Source organism: Marmota marmota, unplaced genomic scaffold, assembly GCF_001458135.2.
Source record: "Marmota marmota marmota unplaced genomic scaffold, marMar, whole genome shotgun sequence".
In the NCBI taxonomy this organism is placed as follows: domain Eukaryota; kingdom Metazoa; phylum Chordata; class Mammalia; order Rodentia; family Sciuridae; genus Marmota; species Marmota marmota.
This window is the reverse complement of record NW_026000075.1, coordinates 9647195-9670216: the sequence shown is the minus strand read 5'-3', so window position 1 is coordinate 9670216 and position 23022 is coordinate 9647195. Positions and strand designations below refer to the sequence as shown.

Genomic DNA, 23022 nt, shown 5'->3' with positions numbered 1-23022 from the left:
TCCATCCTGAAGCTTAATTTCGCTGGATACACAATTCTTGGTTGGAACCCATTTTCTTTCAGTGTTTGAAATATGTTATTCCAGGATCTTCTAGCTTTCAGAGTCTGTGTTGAAAGATCAGCTGTTATCCTGATTGGCTTACCCCTAAATGTAATCTGCTTCCTTTCTCTTGTAGCTTTTAAAATTCTCTCCTTATTCTGTATGTTGGGCATCTTCATTATAATGTGTCTAGGTGTGGATCTCTTATGATTTTGCACGTTTGACATCCTGTAGGCTTCTAGGATTTGGATTCTGTCTCATTCTTCAAGTCTGGGAAGTTTTCTCATATTATTTCTTTGAACAGATTGCTCATTCCTTTGGTTTAGACCTCTATACCTTCCTGTATCCCAATGACTCTTAAGTTTGGTCTCTTTATGTTATCCCATATTTCTTGGATGTTCTGCTCATGGTTTCTTAACAGTCTTGCTGAGCTGTCTATGTTCTTTTCAAGTTGAAATACTTTGTCTTCATTGTCTGATGTTCTATCTTCTAAGTGTTCTACTCTGCTGGTGGTATTCTCATTTGAGTTTTTAATTTGGTTTATTGCTTCGGGCATTTCTAGGATTTCTGTTTGTTTGTTTTTTATAACCTCTATCTCCCTGTATAGTTGATCCTTTGCTTCTTGGATTTGTTTATGTAATTCATTGTTGAAGTGATCTTTCATTGTCTGATTTTGCTGTCTAATGTCTTCCTTGAGACTCCAGATCATCTGAAGCATGTAAATCCTGAATTCTTTATCTGACATTCCATCTGCTGCAGCTATTACCTCTTCTAAAGTTGAGTTGACCTGCATTGCTTGTGGTCCTTTCTTTCCTTGTCTTTTCATACTGCTCACATTTCTTTCTGCTTGGTGAAACTGTTGTGTTCTTGAATTTTCCCCCTATATATTTATATTGCTCTTTTATAGTTTCAAAGTCTCCCTTGCAGAGGTGGGCGGCGGCTGTGCTCCTCCTCTAATTGGGGTGATCTGTCTATCACACTGGCGGGCCTCTGGGCCCCTTCTCCAGGTTGCGTGTTCTGCCTACCTTGCGGGCAACGGATGGGCCCCTCCTCCAATAGGGCTGATCTGTCTACCACGCTGGTGGGCTGCTGGGCCTGTTCTCCAGGTTCCAGGTCTGCCTACTTTGCAGGCGCGGGCGGCGGCTGTGCCCCTCCTCCAATTGGGGTGATCTTTCAACTAGGCCGGCAGGCTGCTGGGCCCCTTCTCTGGGACGCGCGGTCTGCCTACCTTGCAGGCGGCAGTTGGGCCCTTCCTCCAATTGGGGTGATGTGTCTACCAAGTCGGCGGGCCGCTGGGTCTGTTCTGCCGATCGGTCGCAGGTCTGCCTACCTTGCAGGCGCGGGCAGCGGGCAGCGGCTCTGCACTGCCCCTCCTGTTATATTCATATTATTAATAAAAAGTTAGTAACAAGGAAAAAAGTATAGGAAAATGACAGGATGCTTAATATTGAAGGAAAAATGGTTATAATACTATTTATGTTCTTTCCTAGTACAATTTTAAGGCAGTTTATAGACTACTTACAAGGTTTAATAAAAGTAAATAAAAAAAACAGGGAACAACAACAAATAGATTTAAAAACATTAAAATCTTTTGTGCTTCAAAAGGCACTATAAATAGAATAAAAAGACAACCCATGGGGAAGATTCCAGGAGAATATATTTGCCAACTACATATATGATAAAGTGTTAATATCCAGAATATACAGGGAACTCCTATGACTCAACAGGAACAGAACAACCCAATTAAATTGGACAGAGTATTATAATGGATACTTTTCCAAAGAAGATATGTGAATGGCTAATAAGCACATGAATAGATGCTCAACATTACTAACCATAGGGAAATTAAAATTAAAACCATAATGAGATACAATCTCACACACATTAGAATAACTACTATGGAAAAAAGAAACAGAAAATAACACGTGTTGGCAAGGATTTGGAGAAATTGTGTGTATTATTTGTGAAAATGTATAGTGGTGCAGCCACTAAGGAAAGCAATATAGGAGTTATTCAGTAAATTGAAAATGGACACCAGGTTATCCAGCAATTCCACTTCTGGGTATATACCCAAAAGAATCAAAAGCAGGGTCTTAAAATAAATACTTGTATTTCATACTTATCACAGCATTGTTTACAATAGCTAGAAGGTGAAGCAACCCAAGCATCCATTGACAAATGAATGGAAAAACAAAAGGTGGCATATAGATAAAATTCAACGTTAGCCTCAAAAATCAAAACATGTGATATGACATGGATAAATCTTCAGGACATTCCACTAAGGGAAATAAGCCACAAACAAAGACAAATAGTATATCTTAGTCTGCTTTTGCTGCTATAATAATACCAAGGATTAACTCATAAATAATATTTATTTAGCTAATGATTCTGGAGTCTAGGTCTGTGAAGTACAAGATTGAACAGTTGTGTCTGGTGAGGTTCTTCTTGCTATGTCATGACATGGTAGAAAAGACAGCACATGGGTGAGACAGAGACAGACGGGGTGGGGGTGGCAAAGTGAGCCACTCTGCTCTTTTTATCCAGAACCTACTTCTGATAACTAATCCACTACTATAAAAAAGGCATTTATCCATTAGTGAGTGCAGCGCTCTTATGAGCTAATCACACTCTTAACAGTGTTGCACTGGGGATTAAGTTCCAAACATACAAACACTGGGTTACACTTTAAAGCCATAACATATAAAAAATAAAAGTAACCTAATTTGTACAGATTGAAAGTTAGAATGGTGCTTGTCAGGTGCTAGAGAGAAAGGGAAAAAGGGATTTGTTTCTTGCAAATGGTTTTTAGTTTTGCATGATGAGATTTCTGGAGATTGGTTGTACAACAACGTGAATAAATGCAACAGCACTACGATGCACCACTGAAATCTGGTGTGCTGGCACATCCTGTAATTCCAGTGACTTGGGAGACTGAGGCAAGTTCAAAGCCAGTCTCAGCAACTTAGCAAGGCTCTAAGTAACAAAGTGAAACCCTATCTCAAAAAGAGCTAGAGATATAGTTCAGTGGTAGAAATTCCTGTCTTCAATCCTTAGTACCACAAAGAACAAAAATAAAATTTAAAAAATTGGCTAAAATAGTTTTATGTTATACATATTTTGTCACAAACAAAATAATTTAATTAGGCAAGCAAGATAGAGTAGCGAAGTTAAGATGAAGCCTGGATGAGGTTAGTACACAAAATTCATGTCATTAGATCCTGAACATTTGGTTGAGATGGACTGCAAATTTTCTTTGGGATTTTCTGGTAGCTAATGGGAGGAGGGAAATAAACTCTTTTAATCAAACAATTTTCTCAATTCAAATATTTCTTGTAGTATGATCAGAAAAATCAATTTATTCAAAGATGCCCTATAGTATAAAATTTGTGTTCTTTTTGACAGATTTATAGAAAAATCAGAAAGTGTTCCACATTGTTTCTTCTTAGGTTCTCTTTCTCCATGGATTATTGGTTGGTACCAAATCTCAATCTAGTAACCTAAGTTTCTGGGGTAGGTGGAAGTAACTGGAATAAAAAGAAAACTACTCAATAGTGCTACCACTACACAGGGATTCAGAGAAACAGTGATGTGTCTTATTTAGTCACTTGATTTGCTATAGAAGACAATTAGAATTAAAAGCTAAAATGATGCATAACAGTCTTCCACTTACAGAGAGAAATTAAGAAGTCCAGGTACTCAATTTAAATATCATCCACTGACAATCAAAGCAGAAAAATAGAATGACCCAATTAAATTTACACGGTAGAAATGGAACTATTTTATAAAGTATTAGAGCATAAAATTAGAAATAAAAGCATGAGTTTTTGAAATATGAAAACTGCAGATCATTGTCAATAAAGGACATAGTTCTACAAAACAGTAGCAGAGTATTTTTTTTTTAAACAAAAGCATGAAAGTTAAGGCTAACTCTTCTGAGAAACAACCACTGGAAGTCATTCTCAGCTACTTCCTGAGGTCTCAGTATGTTCATGGCATGGGAGTAGAAAATAAGTTTTGGATCAACAAAGAAAAGTAACTTGAATATCATCTCTTATATTTGCACTCAAAATTTCAATTAATTGTACAACCAATTAAGTACAAAAATATTAAACTATGAAATTATCTCAAATGAGCCACAAAACTTTATTTCTTGATAGAACCAAGAATTTATGAAATAAATACTTTTAAAAGAATTCGCCATGTTGTCACAACACTTAATAGTATGTAATCAGAAGGGAAATGACACATTTTCTTTTTAATCCGAGAAAGAATGATCAAGATCTCTAAATATATTATCACTGTAGAATTTGAATATGAGATTAACTTATTTAGAAAAACAGAATGAGGGTTAAAAGGATTTAAATAAAAATTTTTATGGCCCATCAATACTAAGGAACAGGAATCCTTAGAAGGAGGTCTCCTGGGGCTTCAATTCTTCATCCTAATGAGTATTATTAGGGATCATGCATTAAATAACCATCAAAAATAAACATGGTACTCTACTGAATCTTTAGAAGTGTGCAGTGATATGTCTTCTTGATCAATAGAGAACATTTCTTTCGCTCTAAATTTCTTTGAGTATTTTTCTTGATCAATTATTCTCTATCCAGGAAACTTTCCAATGATAGGAACAAATGCTGTCTAACATTACCATCTTCATATATACATGCACCCAATGAATTCCTCGCACATAATGGGCACTCGATATTTATAGAATAAAAGTGTTAATGACATGGTACAACAATACTTCTCCTTAGGAGCCACCAGAGAATCTAATCTTATCAAAGATTCACCAGGGATCTATATCTATTATTACATGAATATATCAAGGACCCTTTTCCACTGACTTTTGGGCCTGTACTCAATTTGAATGCCAAATTCACACAAACTCATAATCTTTACCTTTTTGCAGGTATGTTAGGAAAGAAAGACATTTACTGTAATAACAGGATATAGAAGTAGAGATAGATGGGGCTTCTGAAAAAAATTCCCAGTACAAAATTATTTTCCTTAATTTGAAGACCAGAAACAAAGCTGATATTTTTGTAGACTGTAATTGTGTCTTCTCATTTCTCCCTCCATCTGTCAAATGTCTAGATAAAGTAAACATGAAATGTATTCCCATTTATTTTTCATCTACATTGTAATCCAAAAACTATCCAGTAAAAGCTGTTAGTAAATCATTTGGTCAGTTCTCTCAACGAAATAGTTTTTAAGTAATACAGTATATCAACCTATCTTGTGACATTTTCATTTTTTGTTCTTGACATTTTCTCTTAAAAAACAATACAGTGTTGGCCCTATTATCTTTTCTTCAGGGTCTGTGATACAAATACCAACTATCATCTCTCTTGTAGAAAAGCTATCAAGATTCAGAAACCAGAGATGCAGATGTAAGGCTCTATTCATCTGTCAATGTAACTTGAGGGGGCGGAGGGTGGAGTTGTGGCGGTGGTGGTTCAAGAACAGCGTGTCAAGTTTCCCATGTTTTTTCTATTCTCTGTGTTATTTGGGTGGGATGCATTTTAGAATGATTACTTTGAAAAGTACAATTAATAAATTCCCTTCTGTTCTAACCTACAAGAAATTACTTATGATTCATTCAGCAACAATTATTGGGTATAAACCATGTTCCAGACACTGTACAGGTTCTAAAGAAAAGAGCCAAAAGGGTAAATACATACTTAAACTGATATTTTGGGTACCTTATTGTATGGAAATACTAAATGTCTGCCTGTGTTCTATTACTTTGTATGCTGTGTTTAAATAGCAAATTATGCAAAAATCTCTGTGATGAACTGAAATAAGTTATATTTGATTCCATGATATAAGTTTACTGGACCATAAGATGAAATATTTGTTTTTTTGGAATCTGACAGAGAAATTTTTTATTTTTAAATTTTGAGAATTAGAGGAATTTTTTTGCTACAAAAACAAAAACAATTTTTATATTATATATAAAATATATTTGCTCATATTAATAGCATAATTTTTGGCTTTGTGGATTAATTAATTAATCAGAATAACAATGTTTTACCTAATATAAAGCTTTTTTAAAAAAGAGAAAAATATTTAACAACTATGCTGTATGAAACATTAGTACTTTTGACAACTGTCTGTGATTTTTTTTCTGAATTAGAAGAATTAATAAGATTGGACCTTAATGGGCATTATATTTATAAATATAATTCTCATCCCAGATAAACTCCTAGATGATATACTATTGCTTGCAAGTTTAAAGTCAAAATTTGAACTGGATATGAACTTTGATATGGGAAAAGCATTCAATGTTGTATTCAATATTTAGTTACAGATCAAATTAACATTACTCAAAGTGATTCCAGTTAGGAAGTGTACTAATTGCTAATACTATAAGAGAGAATTAATGATTTTTCTTTGAAACACATACTCCTGTCTTTATTGACAAAGGTGAATAAATACCTTATTTTGACCATCCCTCCTCTTCAGCTCAATGTGTTCATTCTCAACCTGATGTGACTTATATCAAATAGAGTGTCCTAGTACATTACTTTGAAAAGAATATATTTTCTGAATATCCTTATAAGTGCAGCCATTTCTCTGAATAAAATGACAACATATATTGTGCTACATTGTTTAAAAGTACATTAGCAAATAAAAGGTTTGACCTCAAATGAAACTATTAACCTAATTGAAAAAAATCAGAAAAATACATAACAAGGAATTAGCAAATTGAAGCTTAAAACAGTTAAATTGTGTGATGCATATAAAGGAGATGTGAAAAATGAAAGGTTTGAAAAGGTGACTTTTCAAACAGGAAAGTTTAAAACTTGAAAGGCACTAATCTGGAAAGAAATCAGAAAGTAAGTTTTAAAGTTTCATTTTGAAATGGTCACAGGGAAGAAAGATAGAAAATCTGAATTGGGAGAGTAGTTAAAAAATGACTTGGTGATAGATGGAAAATCAATTTTAAAAACTGCCATGAATTTGCTTTCATCAATCATTAAGGAAGCTAGGAGTATATTAAAGAGTTGTTTATTAGTGATAGAATTTTGAACTTTATGAAAAAATTACTAATGTTTTAAGGATGATTGAGCAAGTACATAATGGAAACATTCACAGAGCACAATCACTGCAACTATTCTCAAGAAAGAGGAGAAATCCAAAATCTGAAAGGATATTGAGGATGGTATGAACTAATATATTGGTTCTCAAAGTGCATCCTACAAATTCCCAAGGTTTACTATATATTGCTTAGAGGTTCATAACATTAAAGCTACTTTCATAATAACATTACTACATTATTTTTCAATTTCACTGTGTTGACATTTGTCCTGTGGTTGTGAATGCCATGGTGGGTAAAATTGCTGTCTGTTTGGCAGGAATCAAACCAATGATACCAAACCGTTTCATCTGTCATTGGGTGCGTTCCTCACCACTAGGTGCACTCGCCCCACCAACTTTTAAAAAATAAATCTCAATCCTTGAGTAATGTTTGGTATGATGAAATGCATATGAAAATATGCATCAAGAACTTCTGCAAACCAAAATTTGATGGATGTCCTGAGCAAAAGCACTTGTGCACTTACGCCATTGTTTACATTGTTTACATCTGACTTAGCCAGTGTTTCCAAGGAACATCATGTTTTACTTGAAAGAACGACTAACCAACTATGATCATCAGACATGGAATTTGGCAGACATTTTCTTGAAAATGAAGTAAGTTTGCCTGTCACTTAAAGGAACACAACTGACAGTATTTATTGTCAGTGACAAAAGTTTGAGCTTTCATGCAAAAATTATAATTTTGGAAAACTTACATCTGTCACTGTAAGTTTGACAGCCTTTCAATGCTTAAAGGATTTTCTGATGAGATTGGTGATATTAACAAATGTGATTTTTAATTTGCTATTGCATAATGAAATGTGCCAACATTTAGAAATCTGCATAATATTTTCTGAATGACCAATGGGTGATATTATAAACTCACCATGAATAGGTAAACAAACCGCTTCAAGTGCAAAATGGTTCAATGACTTTCAACGTTACAGAGTACAAAAGTTGATTAATATGCTTTAAAAAGTCACATTGCAACTAATCTTTAGGAAACTATCATTTGTCAAGTGTTGGTAAAGTATCAAGGAAGAAAATTTTAAGATTATCTATAAAGACCATTGAAATTATCTTTCCTTCTCTAACTATATATCTTGTGTGAGACTGAATTTTGTTCAGCTAATTTAATCATATTGCAATACTCTAAAGTCAGATATGAGAATTTAGCTCTTTTATGATGTCAGACAATATATAGACTTGAGAAAATGTGAAACAATGCTACCTCTCTTATGCATGCTTTAAAAACATAGTCATTGTTTTATCAAATATGTATTTATACTCATGTGTAACAGGTTTACTGTCATTTTTATAAGATAAACAAATATTTTAAATTTTTGAGTTTTAATTTCTGTATGATAAATATTTACAGAGATGGTTCATGTAAGCAAAAACTGTTTGGGATCTTCAATAGTATTGAAAAACATAATGGGTGATAAGACCAAAGTTTAAGGACTACTATACAACCAAGTAGTCAAAATTTGGATGAAAGCTAAAACTTTAAAAATGAAGAAGCACATGGAACATACTTGTCTGATAATTCGTATTATATTACATCACCCTTTAGTAGTCTTTCCTAAGACCAAAATAATACATGTATGTAACTTCACAAAATTTTTAAAATCAAGGGAATATCCATTCATGAACTGTGTAAAGTCAAAGGGATAGAAGGCTGATACCTAGGTTTTTCAAGTCACCAGGTCTTCTAAGGCAAACTAGTAGCACGAGGACAAATCAGGTGCACCTAATAAGAAATTTCTATCTGGAAAAGAAGGAAATCAAACACAGGCTGGTGAGAGCTACAAAATGAATAGGGATTGTCATCTGAACCATGTTTTTATTGGTTCTACTAAAAAATGGTTTGGTCTGAGTTTGCTCAAGCTACTTTGTAATCTTATCTGTAATAGCCTGTATGCTGACTTCTCTATGCCATATGTCCCAGAAGAGACCCTTAGGACTGAGAGGGTGAGAAAACATTGAAGGGAATTGTTTTGAGAACAAGACATAAACATTAGTTTTAGAGTTTAGCTTGAGTGAGGTAGATTCAGTGAGAATGAGCTTTAGTCCCTTAGAACTATGTTGGTTAAATTTGGAAATGTGTGTAGTCTCTCATGTTTCCTCCCACTTTATTATTTTTTTAACATTTTTGGACACCCAATAGGTACCTCTCCATGTATTTCCTCACACTTCCTCAGTTTTACCATGGGTCATTACCTATTCAGTTTTTAACTACTTGCCTGGAAATATTTTTGTGTGTCAAGGCAACAAATAAGGAGGCTAAAAACAAACATGTTCCCATGGATATCATTAAAAATACTTTCCTCTTTGTTGATGAGCATTAGATAGATTGACCATTCACTGAGCCAACCAGCACAAATGTGCTCATGAAAATAAATTTGAGAATTGAAGTTCTTGGAAATATTCAGGTTGGACACATAATGCCTTTGAACATAAACACAATGGTATAGCCAGATGCTGTGGTGCAGGCCTATAATCGCAGCAATTTGGGAAGCTGAGGCAAGAAGAACACAAGTTCAAGGCCAGCCTCAGTGACTTATCAACCCGTCAGCAATTTAATGAGATCATGTTTCAAAATTTTTTAAAAAATGTCTCAGTAGTAAAGCATCCCTGGGCTCAATCCCCAGAACCAAACAAATGATCAAGATAAAAACCTCCAGTGGGGACCTTAAAGCTAAGATTTGCACAAAATTTTACATTTGTAAAACACTTTCACATCTGTAAAATCATTTCACACTCTTTACAAGAGTTGAGGAAAATGTTATCCTTATACATTGTTTAGATATGTGAACTGAGACAGAGGGAAGTTAAGTGACCTGTGAAAGTCAAGGCTAGCCAGTGATGTCACAGGGATTTAAATCCTGGTCTTTGGTTGCTGACACCCATTTTCCTATATTACAATGAAATGCAAAACTCCTCTACCTTTCTTTATTTGTAATTGCAAAATTGATTCTTGACAACCTAAAACTTCTTTTCCCCATTAACTGATCTTACAGGACAATTAGAAAGTAGAAACAAACATGCCTCTTCTGTTCCCATTATTCACACTTACCCACACATTACTATATATTTTAGAACAGTTGAAATCAAAAGTACATGAATAATTTTAATTCTCCAGTCAGAATTTACAGAGCAATAGGCTTCAAAAAGGCTAAATGACTTCTTCAAAACATCAGAATGGATTTTAGAGCAGGTGTATTAGAAAGAGGGAAATGAATATAAAAGAATCATCTTAGAATATCACATGAATAATCGCACCCAAAGGAATATATATATATATGCAGCCTCCTTGCCGGCTTCAAGTATCAAAACCAACATCATTTCCTGAAGGCATGGAAACTGCATTAGCATCCCCTGATTTGTTTTCTAAGGACCACATGGAAATAAAAATCAGGGAACTAACCAGTAATAACTAGCAGATTCACTTCCTAAGAGAGACCCGAAAGGCAGATGTGTTGTTGCGTCACAATACCACCCAAGTACACTAATATACTGCTTTCTTTTGTGAGAAACATATTTTGTATCCATGAGGAAATGCAAAAGAAAAATAAAGGCCAAATGGACACTGACTTCAGAGTTAAGACGGGGTGAAATTACTAGAAGAGAAAGAATGAAAGCTGTGATGAGAAATAAAACATCACGAAAATTATGAACTAAAATTCAGTCAACTTGAATATAAGGATTGAAGATGAAATATTGGAGTAAGGATTCATGAAAGGAATGTCAAAGTACAATGGTGGCAACATGGGCGTGTTCTATACAGGGCTATTTTAATTGATCTATGGGAAGCTTTCTTATAGTAAAAAACAAAACAAAACAAAACTTCCAACTATAAGCATTTGAAATATGGTAAATAAATTTAATGAACAGAATATGACCCCTTTTTCACATCATTTACATCTTGAATAGGCTTAAGGAAACTACTTCAGCTTCAGAATCTGCTTACTGAAAACTCAAGAAAGGCCCAATCTATCTTTTTCTGCCTTTGTTATGTCTTAAAATTTTTCTTTCTCAGCTGGGTGGGGTGGTGCATTCCTGCAGTCCCAGTACTAGGGAGGATCACTTGGACCCAGGAATTAAAGACCAGCCTGGGCAACATAGCTGAGACTTCATATCAAAAAATTTTTCCTCAGTTATAATAAGATGTAGTAATTCTTACCTTCTTCTTCCTCTACCCCTTCTTATTCCCTTTCCTTCTCTTCTTCAGAAAAGAAATCTCTAATAAGGTATTTGAACCATCTGTGTCCTATATCTTGTGTTTTTACTAAGATAAGTAAATGATGACCGTGAGACACACAGCAATTTATTTTCTTTGGGTAATATATTGTCAAGTTTAATTTTTAAAATGTATTTGCTTTAATATTCATTCTTTTTCTTAATTTTTACACAAATAAGGCTATGTTTTTACATTATATTTATTAATTCATGTGAGAATCACAAACAAGAGGCAGGGCTTCAGGCATCTGAAAGGGAAAGAAAGTGGTGATGATGTATGTTCAGAGTAGAGTCTTATGATTTAAGAGTCATGTTGCATCAATATTGTAGAGTAGACTTGTAAATATTATAATACACAAATCACACATGAAGAAGACATGACTTTCCAACACAATCAGTGAGGTGATACCTTACCCTAAGTTTCAGGGGCAATGTTAATTGCATCCCAGTGTTACCACAATCTGCATGGGAATGACTCCTGATTTTAAAGATGGTATCATTTTCATCATTTTAAGGATGAAATGAGATAACAGAATTTTTAGGAGAAAGAAAAATAATAGTGATGTCATAGGTGTACTGGGATATAGTTTTTTCACCAATGAAATGTTAAAAACTTCACTGGAAGTTGTGGAAAGGACTGAGTTGGATAGAATATATAAGTGGTTAATTCATATCTGCTGCATGGTGGGGATTTAATGAATGCTTATTCTTTTTCTTGTCAAATAATTATTTCTTAATGTGATCAACTTTGTATAGCAAAAAGACATTGCGATTGTTTCAAGCAGTATGGTGCAGTCAACATAATCTTTACCCTCCCACAGAATTGTCGTGTTTTATATTCCTTTTAAAGGAGAACTTGGTGTGTTTAATATGATCTTTAGTAGAAGCATCGTTTTTATATGTGGATTTATTTTTATTGGTATATAATAACAAGAGATATAAAGGTACTAGTGATTCATACAACATTTTAATGTGCCTGACTCCTTGAAGAAGAAAAGAATCTAACTAGCAAAAAGTCTAAACAGGTATTTTAAAAATGACAATGCTACAATTTTCTTTCATTTTCTCCATACTTGCAAGTCCATACAAACATAAATACATGTACACACAGGCACACAAACATCCTAGAGTTTTTATATTTCATTTGAATTAAAGGAATAATTAGTAATATAAGCACCAAAGAAGGAAATAACTAAAGAGAAATAGGATTTCTTTTCTTCCATCTCCCACCCTACCCCCTTTTCTTCTTATCCAGGATTTTGTTTAGGTTTACCTGAGATTGTGAAAATTATTTTATCTAATTCTATTGACCTGCTGAATTTCATTGTCAATTTAAAAACTCTCAGGATAAAGAAAAGAACATTGTACTTAAAGTGTCTCATTTCTCGAGATCTGCAAGAAATTTGTGAAAGTCCTAATAGTATTACTATTAACCAATTCATTTAAAACTCATGAGTATCTTATTGCTATGAGTTAATGTCATTTCTGAACATTTTAATTACCCTCAAAATTGTGGAGAATGATATATCAAAATCTGTATTTCATAGATGTTTACTTTAGCGAGTGTTTTAGTCAGCTTTTTACTACTGTGACCAAAAGACCTGACAAGAACAATCTTAGAGGAGGAAAAGTTTATTTGGGACTCATGTGTCAACTCTATTCTTTGGGGACTGAGGTGAGTCAGAATATCATGGTGGAAGTGTGTGGAGGAGGAAAACAACTCAGGATATGACAATCAGAAAGCCAAAAGAGACTAAGCTTGCTTCATCAGGGACAAAATATAGATACCAAAGGCATGCCCCCAATGATCTACCACCTTCCCCCACTTGCCTGCAGTTACCACCCCGATAATCCATTCAACTGGATTAATGTACTTGATTAGGTTAAGGCTCTCAAACCCAATCATTCAACCTGTAGACTTTTTTTTTTTTTCAGTGTCTCATACATGAGCTTATAGAGGATAGCTCATAACTAAAACATAACATTATTTGTTAGTTGCAGAAAATTTGATTTTATGGAAATGCAGAGTTTATTACTATGATTACCTTTGAAATCTATCTGTATCAGTTATTAGTAATGGAATTGAAATAAAATATAAACCTGATATCTTTTGAGATTCAGGAATAATTTGTAGCAATTCACTTGAATTTAAATATAAGAAATAGAGGCAAAGAAAAGTCACTTGTGAAAACAAATGATAGTAAATGGTGAAGAACGAATTCAAATCTATGCCTTTCATTAATGCATTCTCTTATATTTTTACCTAATGAGTTATTTAGTTACATATTGTTTAATTTCCAAGTGTTTGGAGGGATTTTCTACACATCTTACTGTTATTGATTACAAATGTAATTCTTAAATTTTTAAAATTTTATTGAGCCTTATTTGTAACTCTGATAATATGCTGTTTCTTCAAACCTTCTTTGATGATGATAGAGCAAAATTCAACCTAAAAGAATCTTTTATGTCTGTTATATAGTTAATATTTTTTTAACTTTTAATCTCTGCTTCTTACCAATAAAATATTGTTGAACCTTGAAGTTTAATCCAGATTGATAGTGTCTGACCAGAACATTTAATCAATATGTATATACTTAATATAATTATTGGTATGATTAGGTTGCTATTGTTTTCTAGTGTCTAGTCTATTTTTGTACCCTTTATTCTTCTTTCTTGATATTTTCAGTTTATAAAATATTATTTATTGTTTAAGTCCATTATTGGCTCCAGATATTTATATACCATTACTGGTTACTTTAGAGATTATAATATGCATCCTTAAATTATTGCAGTCTACTGAGAGTTAATATTGCATTGCCTCTTGTAACAACCTCAGTGTAGCAAAATTCTCCCTCCCATAGGCCTCTGCAGTAATGTAGTTCAAATATTTTAATCAACATATATAATCTTATTTTAAATTACTTTTAAATTAGATAATAAAATAAAATGCTCTTTTTCCTCTTTACAAGCCTATCCATAAAGAAATTTTCAGAAGAAAATAAAACTCACTTTAATTATAATTTCTGGTATTCTTCATTCATTATCATAGCAGCAAGCTTGATTCTATTGCCATTTCTATCAGCATAAAATATATCTATTATCATCCCTATAATTCAGTTTTGCTTGAGACTAAGTTTTCAACTTTTACTTTTATTAAAATGTTTATTTACTCTAATTTTTAAAATTTGTTGTTTTTAGATATACATGACAATAGCATCTATTTTGACATATTATACATAGGTGGAGTATAAATAGAATATAACTTATTCTAATTAAGATCCCATACTTGTGGTTATATGTATTCTAATTTTTGAATAACAGTTTTTTTAAAATAGAATTCTGATTTTACATGTATTCTTTTCAGCAATTTAAATATGATTTTCCATGTTTTTTTTCCATTCATAGTTTCTGGTTAAAAGTCACCTATTATTTGTGTCAGTGTTACCTTGTATATAAAGTGTTGTTTTTCTTGAATAGGTTTTAATATTTTTGCTTCATCTTGGGTTTTGAACAGTTAGATGAAGATGTTCCCATCTATATAATGAAAATTACAGAACCCTAAAAGAAAGAAGTCAAAGAAGACTTTAGAAGATGTAAAGATCTTATCTTGCCCTTGGATAGGAAATATTAATATTATCAAAATGACCATACTTCCAAAAACACTGTACAGATTTAATGCAATTCCAATAAAAATCCCATAACATTTCTCATAGAAATAGAAAAAGCACTCATGAAATTCATCTGGAAAAATAAGAGACCCAGAATAGCTAAAGCAATCCTTAGCAGGAAGAGTGAAGCAGGTGGCATCACTATACCAGATGTTAAACTATACTACAGAACAATAGTAACAAAAACAGCATGGTATTGGCACCAAAACAGACTGGTAGACCAATGGTATAGAACAGAGGACACAGAGAATAATCCACAAAATTACAATTATCCTATATTAGACACAGGTGCCAAAGACATGCATTGGAGAAAAGGCAGCCTCTTCAACAAATGGTGCTGGGAAAACTGGAAATCCATATGCAACAAAATGAAATTAAACCTCTCTCTCTCACCATGCACAAAACTCAACTCAAAATGGTTCAAGGACTTAGGAATACAACCAGAGACCCTGCATCTAATAGAAGAAAAATTAGGCCCTAATCATCATCATGTGGGATTAGGCCCCAACTTCCTTAATAAGACTCCTTTGGCACAAGAATTAAAATAAAAAATAAATAAATGGGATGGACTCAAACTTAAAAGTTTCTTCTCAGCAAAAGAAACAATCTGTGAGGTGAATAGAGAGCCTACATAAATGGGCCAAGGACCTGAATATATATATTATCCTAATATGGTTCTCTTTATATTCATCTTAACTGAGGTTCACTGTTTCTTGGGAAATTTCAGAAATTATTTTTTATATTTCATTCTCTTTCCTTTCCCTCTGTGACTTTAATAACACATATGTCATATTGTTTTTAATATACATGAGAACAGATCACTAATGCATTGGCTAATTTTTAAAAATCTCTTTTTCTCTCTCTGTTCTTCATTTTGGGTAATTTCTATTGATTTGTCTCCATGTTCATAATGATTCTTAAGCAATTTCCAACCTCATGTTGTTGAGAGCCACAGCCAAAGGGGCCCCAGCAAAATTCCAGCTGCCAGCAAACTTCCAGCTGCCAGCTGATGATTGGCTCACAGCGGCCCCAGCAAACTTCTAGCTGCCAACTGATTGGCTCCTCTGCGGTGATGTTCATTGGGCTGTTTCCCAGCCCTTTCAGACCACGGAGCTGCTCATTGGGGGACTTTTTTTTTTGGCTCCACCCACACAACCCAGCCAATGGTCCTCAAGAGCAGGAGGAGTGGGGGAGGTGGAGAGGCTTGTGGGAAGCCGGTGGTGGCAGTTGGGCTCTGAGGGTTTTCCTGAAGAGCTGTGTGGTGTGGTGTGTGTGTTCTAAAAATAAAGTTCGTTTCCTTTGACATGTGGCTCCTGAATTGTGCCCAGCCAGACTGCAGCATGATGTTATGGTCAACTAATAAGTATTTCTTTCAAACATTTTATTATCATATACTAAATCTCTTTTTTGTTATTGTCTATAGTTTCCATTTTTTCTGTTGGGATTCATTTTTTAACTAATTGTGACCATTTCTATTCTAAGGTGTTGAAACATATTTTCATAATTTTGTTGAAGTCTTGTTACCAAGTCAACTTCTGTGTCACCTTGAGGACTATTTCTATGGAATGATTATTTTCTTAATTATCAGTCTCATTTTCCTACTTCTTTGCACAAATAATAATTTTAAATTTTATGCTGAATATTTTGGATGAATTCTTATAGGGAATCTGGGTTATAAAATTTCCTTGAAAACATCCAAGGTTTTTATTTTCTGTTAGAAAATCAAGTGGCAGATACTCTTGTTTTTAACTAGCTTGGATTTAACTTTTTTTTAGTGCATGTCTATTTTGGCTTTGAGCTTAATTCTAAGGTTTAATCTTTCTGTAGCTCATGGTCCTTATTTGTAAAGCATGATTTTTTGGGTCTTTACTAAATGCCTGCGGTGCTCAGTAGGGTCTCTTTACATCTCTCATTCCTGCATTCATCTAGTATTTCCATTTAGCATTTAGTTATGTAGCAAACAATCTCTGCTACATGGAATCTCATTCCTCACATGCTTGTCTCAATTTTGGCTAAGAACAAGCAGTAAATCCTTATGCAGGTTATGCTCATCAACCCTTTCATGCTGCTGTGGGAACAATCCTTCTAAATGGTAGCTTTGTGGGAAGACTTGTATTCAGTTCCCTGCCTCCTCAGTTTATCAAGACTACTACTGTACAACGTGGGTCTCCATATCCCTGAATTTGAGTAGAAAAATAAACCAGTAAAAGATGAGAGAATTGTGGCATTCACAACATGTATTTCTCTTCTTTCAAGAATCAGCCCGTTCTGAACATTGTCCAATGCTTGAGAATAATTGCTTCCTATATTTTGTCCAGTTTTATAGTTGTTTATAGTTAGAATAATGGTCCAGTACTAGTAAAGCAGTCATATCTGGAATTTAAAAATCCATGGATTTATATTTAATTTCCACAAAATCTTGTGTGATGATGTTTATGGAGTAGGTACTTTTATTATAAGCCTAATCTTATGGAAAATTAAATTCCGGATAACTAGTGAGTAGCAGAGTCAGAATTTGAGCCTAAGTCTGAATCTATACTCTGTGTTCTGATTCAACATACTGTGTTGTTGCTGCATCGTGAAATTATGTTTATTTCTATCAGAGTATGTATCTCTATCTCAAACATTTAATATTATTTAATATATTTTTTTTACATTTTGTTTGCTACTGTGGCTGATGTATAAATACCATGTATTTTCTGTATAACTATAAATGTCTTTCCAGTGTCCGACACATTAATGGGCTCTTGGTGGTGATTTAATAGATAACTTTTTGAATGAATAAATGAATGCACATACCACCATTTTTTACACTGTTAAAAATAGAATCTTTTTACATATTTGGAACTAGACTTCATCTTGTCTGCCATCTTGTGGCAACAAAATTCTCCAACAAAAACTAGAGGTAAGGAATATACAAAAAGTGACATGCATCATTAGAATCTTCATAATTAAGCACATCAAAATATAATTACATGATAGAAAAAGAATTATAGCAGGATTTCCATCTTTGATAAGACAGCTGTAATTAGGAATCAGACTTAGGGAAGTTCAAAACACCGACTGATAAACAGTGGCACTAGTTTGATGAAATGAATGCAGAGTTGATGTGCTTCACTGGTGGGTCCAGGCAGCACTTTGGTTGAAGTAAAAAATGAAAATTGTATTTGTCATCTTAGATTTGTTATAAGAAAAAAACCCCGTTATTGATAACAATTTTTTTCTAAAGATTTTGTATCACATATTGTCATTTTTATTATTTAACTGGCGACCTAACTGATTAATTTCAAAATGTGTTTTTGTTGATCTTAAAACCATAAAGTTATGGTTCTTGAAGCCTTCTACATGACAAAACAATATGTTTATTCTCGTCACAAGCAAAACTACATGATTATTTTTAACTAATTTTTTTTTGTTAACAGGTCTCCTAAAAATATGCAGTAGATCTTGCATTTACATAAAATTAAAGAAAGGATGCTTCAGCTAATGCAAATAAATGCAAAAAAGGAATATTTTAATTTTGATGCATGATTGGTATCAACTATTACAATGTGGTTATAATACAAAAGCAGAATTTTGTATTCTTTGTATAGTTATACAAATGGTTATAAGCTATTTATAGACTAAATATCCTGATTAATTAATTTATTATGAAATATATTTGTTGATTATACTTCAGACTCTGTTTTTATGTCTAGGATATTTGAAAATGCTTTAATATGAAATACGCACTGACTTCTATAGTTTTGCACTATAACAAGTACAGAAAAATGATTTATTTCTCTTGGTGCATTATTAATTGTATGAATTGACTGTTTAACCTCTATTGATTTGCATTTATTACTTAGTGTTCAACTTGGAAATAGAAGTAAAAGTTAGTTTATAGCAGAAAAAAAAGTATATCAAAGTTAATATTAACATAATAGGGAAGATCATGTTACTACCTATCATTATATTTCTTTTCCTAAATAATTCTCAAGGTCTTGGAATAGCACTCTTAGTTTTAAGACAAAAGCTTTCTAATTCTAAACAATGAACCTATTGTAGCTGACTGCGCATTTTTAGAGATAGTAGCATCTTATTGTTCTTATATTTGAATTTTATCTGTTATGGTTTGGATGTGAAGTGTCTCCCAAATACTCACATGTGAGAAAATGCATGAAGGTTCAGAGAAGAAATGATGTGGTCATAGCCTTAAACCATTCAGTGAATTAATCACCTGATGGGATTAATTGAGTAGTAACTAAAGGCAGGTGTGGTGTGGCTCAAGGAGTGGTGTATTGAGGGTGTGGTTTTGGGGTCTATATTTTGTATCTGGCAAGTGAGATCTCTCTCTCTCACTGCTTTCTGATCATCAATCAGGTGAGCTGCTTTCCTCTGTCACACTTCCACCATGAAGTTCTGCCTCACCCTGGGTCCTGAGGAATGCAGTCAGCCTTCTATGTACTAAGACCTCTGAAATCATAAGCCCTCAAATAAACTTTTCCTCCTCTCCAATTGTTCTGGTTGGGCCTGTCATTCACAGTGTTGAAACAGCTGACTGAAACAGTATCTTATATTTGAGTGATCCTTCCTTCCCAGAACTCATTTTTAATAAACTGAATTGAATCTTGATTTGAGAAAATCAAAATTCATACCATTTGAGGCTTTTATTACTAAATATGATTCAAAAACCCATCAAAATATTCTGATATCTAGGAGATACTTTCCTTAAAATGTAAGCTTATAGTGGTGGTCCTTTTGAGTGTGATGAAAGTCATGGAGAAGGTGTCATATAATTGCAGTGCATCTCAACTTATTATTGTTTCTGTATGTCTATAGATAGTTTTTGGACTAGTCTTAATTTTGATTAGCTTTCCCATTGTGCTCCAAGCCACCTTAGTAGCCCAGATATTACTATATTTTGACATTTTGAAATATATGTTACCTTTCTAATACTGCTTCTTTTAAATGGAAATGAAGTACAATTCTTTGACAAACCATATATCCTGACATTGATTTGGAAACTATGGATGCATAAAATGTTGCTAGATATATAGAAAGCAGAATTTTCTTTTGGCATCAAAGAGAATCTGTCTTTAGTTTCTGTAGTTTACTTAAGCAGGAGAATTTCTTTCAAGTAGGTTATCTTCTGAATTTCAAAGTGGTTTTGTTGTCTGTAGGTTTTTGATATCAGATCAAGACCACTATTAGGGTAGTAAAAAATCTTGGGTTGAACATTTATATCCCAGTTGATGTGAGTTTCAAATGACTTTTACCATATTAGCAGATTTCTCACTTACCTAAGGGTCTCAATATAACTGATAATTATATCTCCTAACATTAACAAAGCAGATATTACATTTTCATAGGGATAACAGTTTTGCCATTTTGTTAAAAGAAGTATGAGGACGTGAGATCAGAAAAAGGACAACACAAAGTTCTAAGCAAATTGCTCAAAGTTGGGCAGGGAGGGATAAAGGCTTCATAATTTTAAGGAAAGGATTATTTGAAAGGCATAATATAATCACTTTATCTGTGCTGCAGATTAAAACTGATTATTACTGATAAGAGCAGGACCTTAGAAAATAGGACATAGGATAGGATCATTTTTATATAAGAAAAAATAGGCCAGGTAATCATGGGAATTCTAGGAAGCCACATGATAATATGATACAGAATTCTCAAGAAGGATATAAATATGAAAAGGGAATCTTTAAGAACATAGATAAAAAGTATTTCACCCCTTTGGAAAGCTGTCCAAAGGCTTCCAGCATCCTTTGAATCAGCTGTGTTATCACCAAACAAACCAGGAACTTTCAAGTCGTGTCTGATGCTTCACAGTCAGAATATCCTTCTGCCATTCCCCATCTGTTCTTACATTTCAGAAACACTTTTTACCCTTCAATATTCCTTCCCTTTCTTACCTGAATCTCTCTCTCCTTTCTTTCTTGTGGTAATGTGATACTATAGTTATCTGCTTTTTTATTTTGCCCTGCATTATGAAAGTTGGTTATATATTTATTTCTTCCATTAGGTTTTGAGATCCCCTTTGCTGTCTCCATGTTTTATGTAGCTTTTCATAAATGGAACAGTATATAATTTTTTGGTTTTATCTTTAACTTGATATGAAATAGAAGATGATCAGACAAGCTCTGACAGTTCCCTATCCTTGCATGGATAGTATTTCCTTGTGGTTAGTAGCATTTTATTTTACCTGTGTGCATGATTCAGAGCAAGGTCAGGTTTCCTCATCCGAAGATAGCAGGTAACAAGCTTTGTCTCAATGAAACTTGCCACGCTTGCTATATCTTCAGCAGATGATTCAAAAGGTTTTCCCAGAGCTGCCCCTTTGCTGCAAAGCTTTAAAAAATAGAACACATTTCCTAAAAATCTTGTCATATAATTTATCTTTTAAGTTAACAAAACATACACATGTATGCATACTTTTCCAACTATAAGTAAAATATTAATGTTTTTCATTGTAAATTAAATAAATTGTTCCTGTTCGCTACTATGTGACTATAATACAAAATAAGTGATACATTTTACTGTAAAATGTTTCCTATATAATATTTTAAAAGTATGATACAGTTTAAAGGAGTACCATTTGCTAAGAATGTCTGTTTTAAAAATAATGCACACAATAAGCAAAGTTATTAACAGAAAACTAGGCATAAATCATATTAAATACCAGTGCTTTTATGAAAACCCAGCTGAGCAATGATCTAGCACACTATCAAGTTTGATTTAATATAATAAGGGGTATCGGAAGTAAACTCCTAGGAACCATTAACATGATCGGTGATTAATTTGAGCCTGAATCATATTCTCTAGGATATTATTGAAAGAAAAGAAGTGAAAATTTATAAGAATTTATTGGCAGAGGCCACGGTATTTGAAAAACATGGCAAGAATGTGGAATTCTTAATAAAAATTCCAGGAAGTCAATGGTTTCTGGGCAACATAGATAAACTATAGAGGAAGAAAATAAAATAATAATTTTTTGAGAGAACCCCAAATATTAAGAAGTATCAATAATATGACAAGAGTGTACCAGCAATTTTTCCCCCTCAGTCTTTTCTACTGTTCCTTGGAATGAAGATTGATGGGAAAGGAGAAATCCCATCGTCTGTTCATGGGCCTTATTCAGGATACTTTATTGTTTTCTCTCTTCTACATACATCTGTGCTTATACTGGGGGAAATGTTCTCACCAGAGAGAGCAATACTTGGAAGTAATACCAATTTGTGTATATAAATTAATATAAAATTTCTTGTATTCTAAATCCTCTTTGTTTAAATGACAGAGTTCAAAATATTTTTTCTGTTATAGACTGTCTTAAGACTGACTTGCCATGTACATTGGCACTACTGTTAATTTTTTAAAATGCAGTTTGAGTTATTTGAGAATGACTAGTTTTTGCACTAGTTTTTTTTTTTAAGAGAGAGAGAGAGAGAGAGAGAGAGAGAGAGAGAATCTTTTTTGTAGATGGACAATGTGGTGCTGATAATCGAACTTGGGTCCCGCCCGTGCTAGGCGAGCGCTCTACCACTAAGCCACAATCCCAGCCCCAACACACTCAATAATCATAGTAATAAACTGGGAGTTATTGAATGCTATTATCTTTTCTTTGGATATCATATTAATTCCATGGATTTATATTATTTTACAATGTTTTGCCATCTTGATGGATAAAAATTTCAATTTATTCATTAATCAATAAATATTTATTGAGCATTTACTATTAATTTCCAGCCCCAAATTGCTGCTTTCATAATTTAAAACCACTAATTTGGCCTTTTTCATAAATTTTGGAAATTTTAAGCTCTGTGCAAATTTTTATTTTCTATTCCTTGTCTATTTCCATTGTCATAGTAATCTTTTATTGATAATAGTAGCCGTTTAGCTATATGTTATTATTCCTTTCCTGTAGCGTTTACACACACACACACACACACATACATACACACACACACACACACATATATATATGATTAAATGGGGTTTTACC

At 33.4% G+C, this 23022-nt stretch overlaps 1 protein-coding gene across 1 annotated transcript in view; it reads right to left on the bottom strand.

Moving 5' to 3' along the window:
- The window catches only part of Spata16 (spermatogenesis associated 16), a 220307-nt gene that overhangs the window by 139940 nt on the left and 57345 nt on the right, over window positions 1-23022 (bottom strand). The window contains exon 2 of the mRNA XM_015494342.1: window positions 21226-21371. Coding sequence (XP_015349828.1) covers window positions 21226-21371 — 146 coding nt within the window. The remainder of the gene's footprint in view (window positions 1-21225; window positions 21372-23022) is intronic.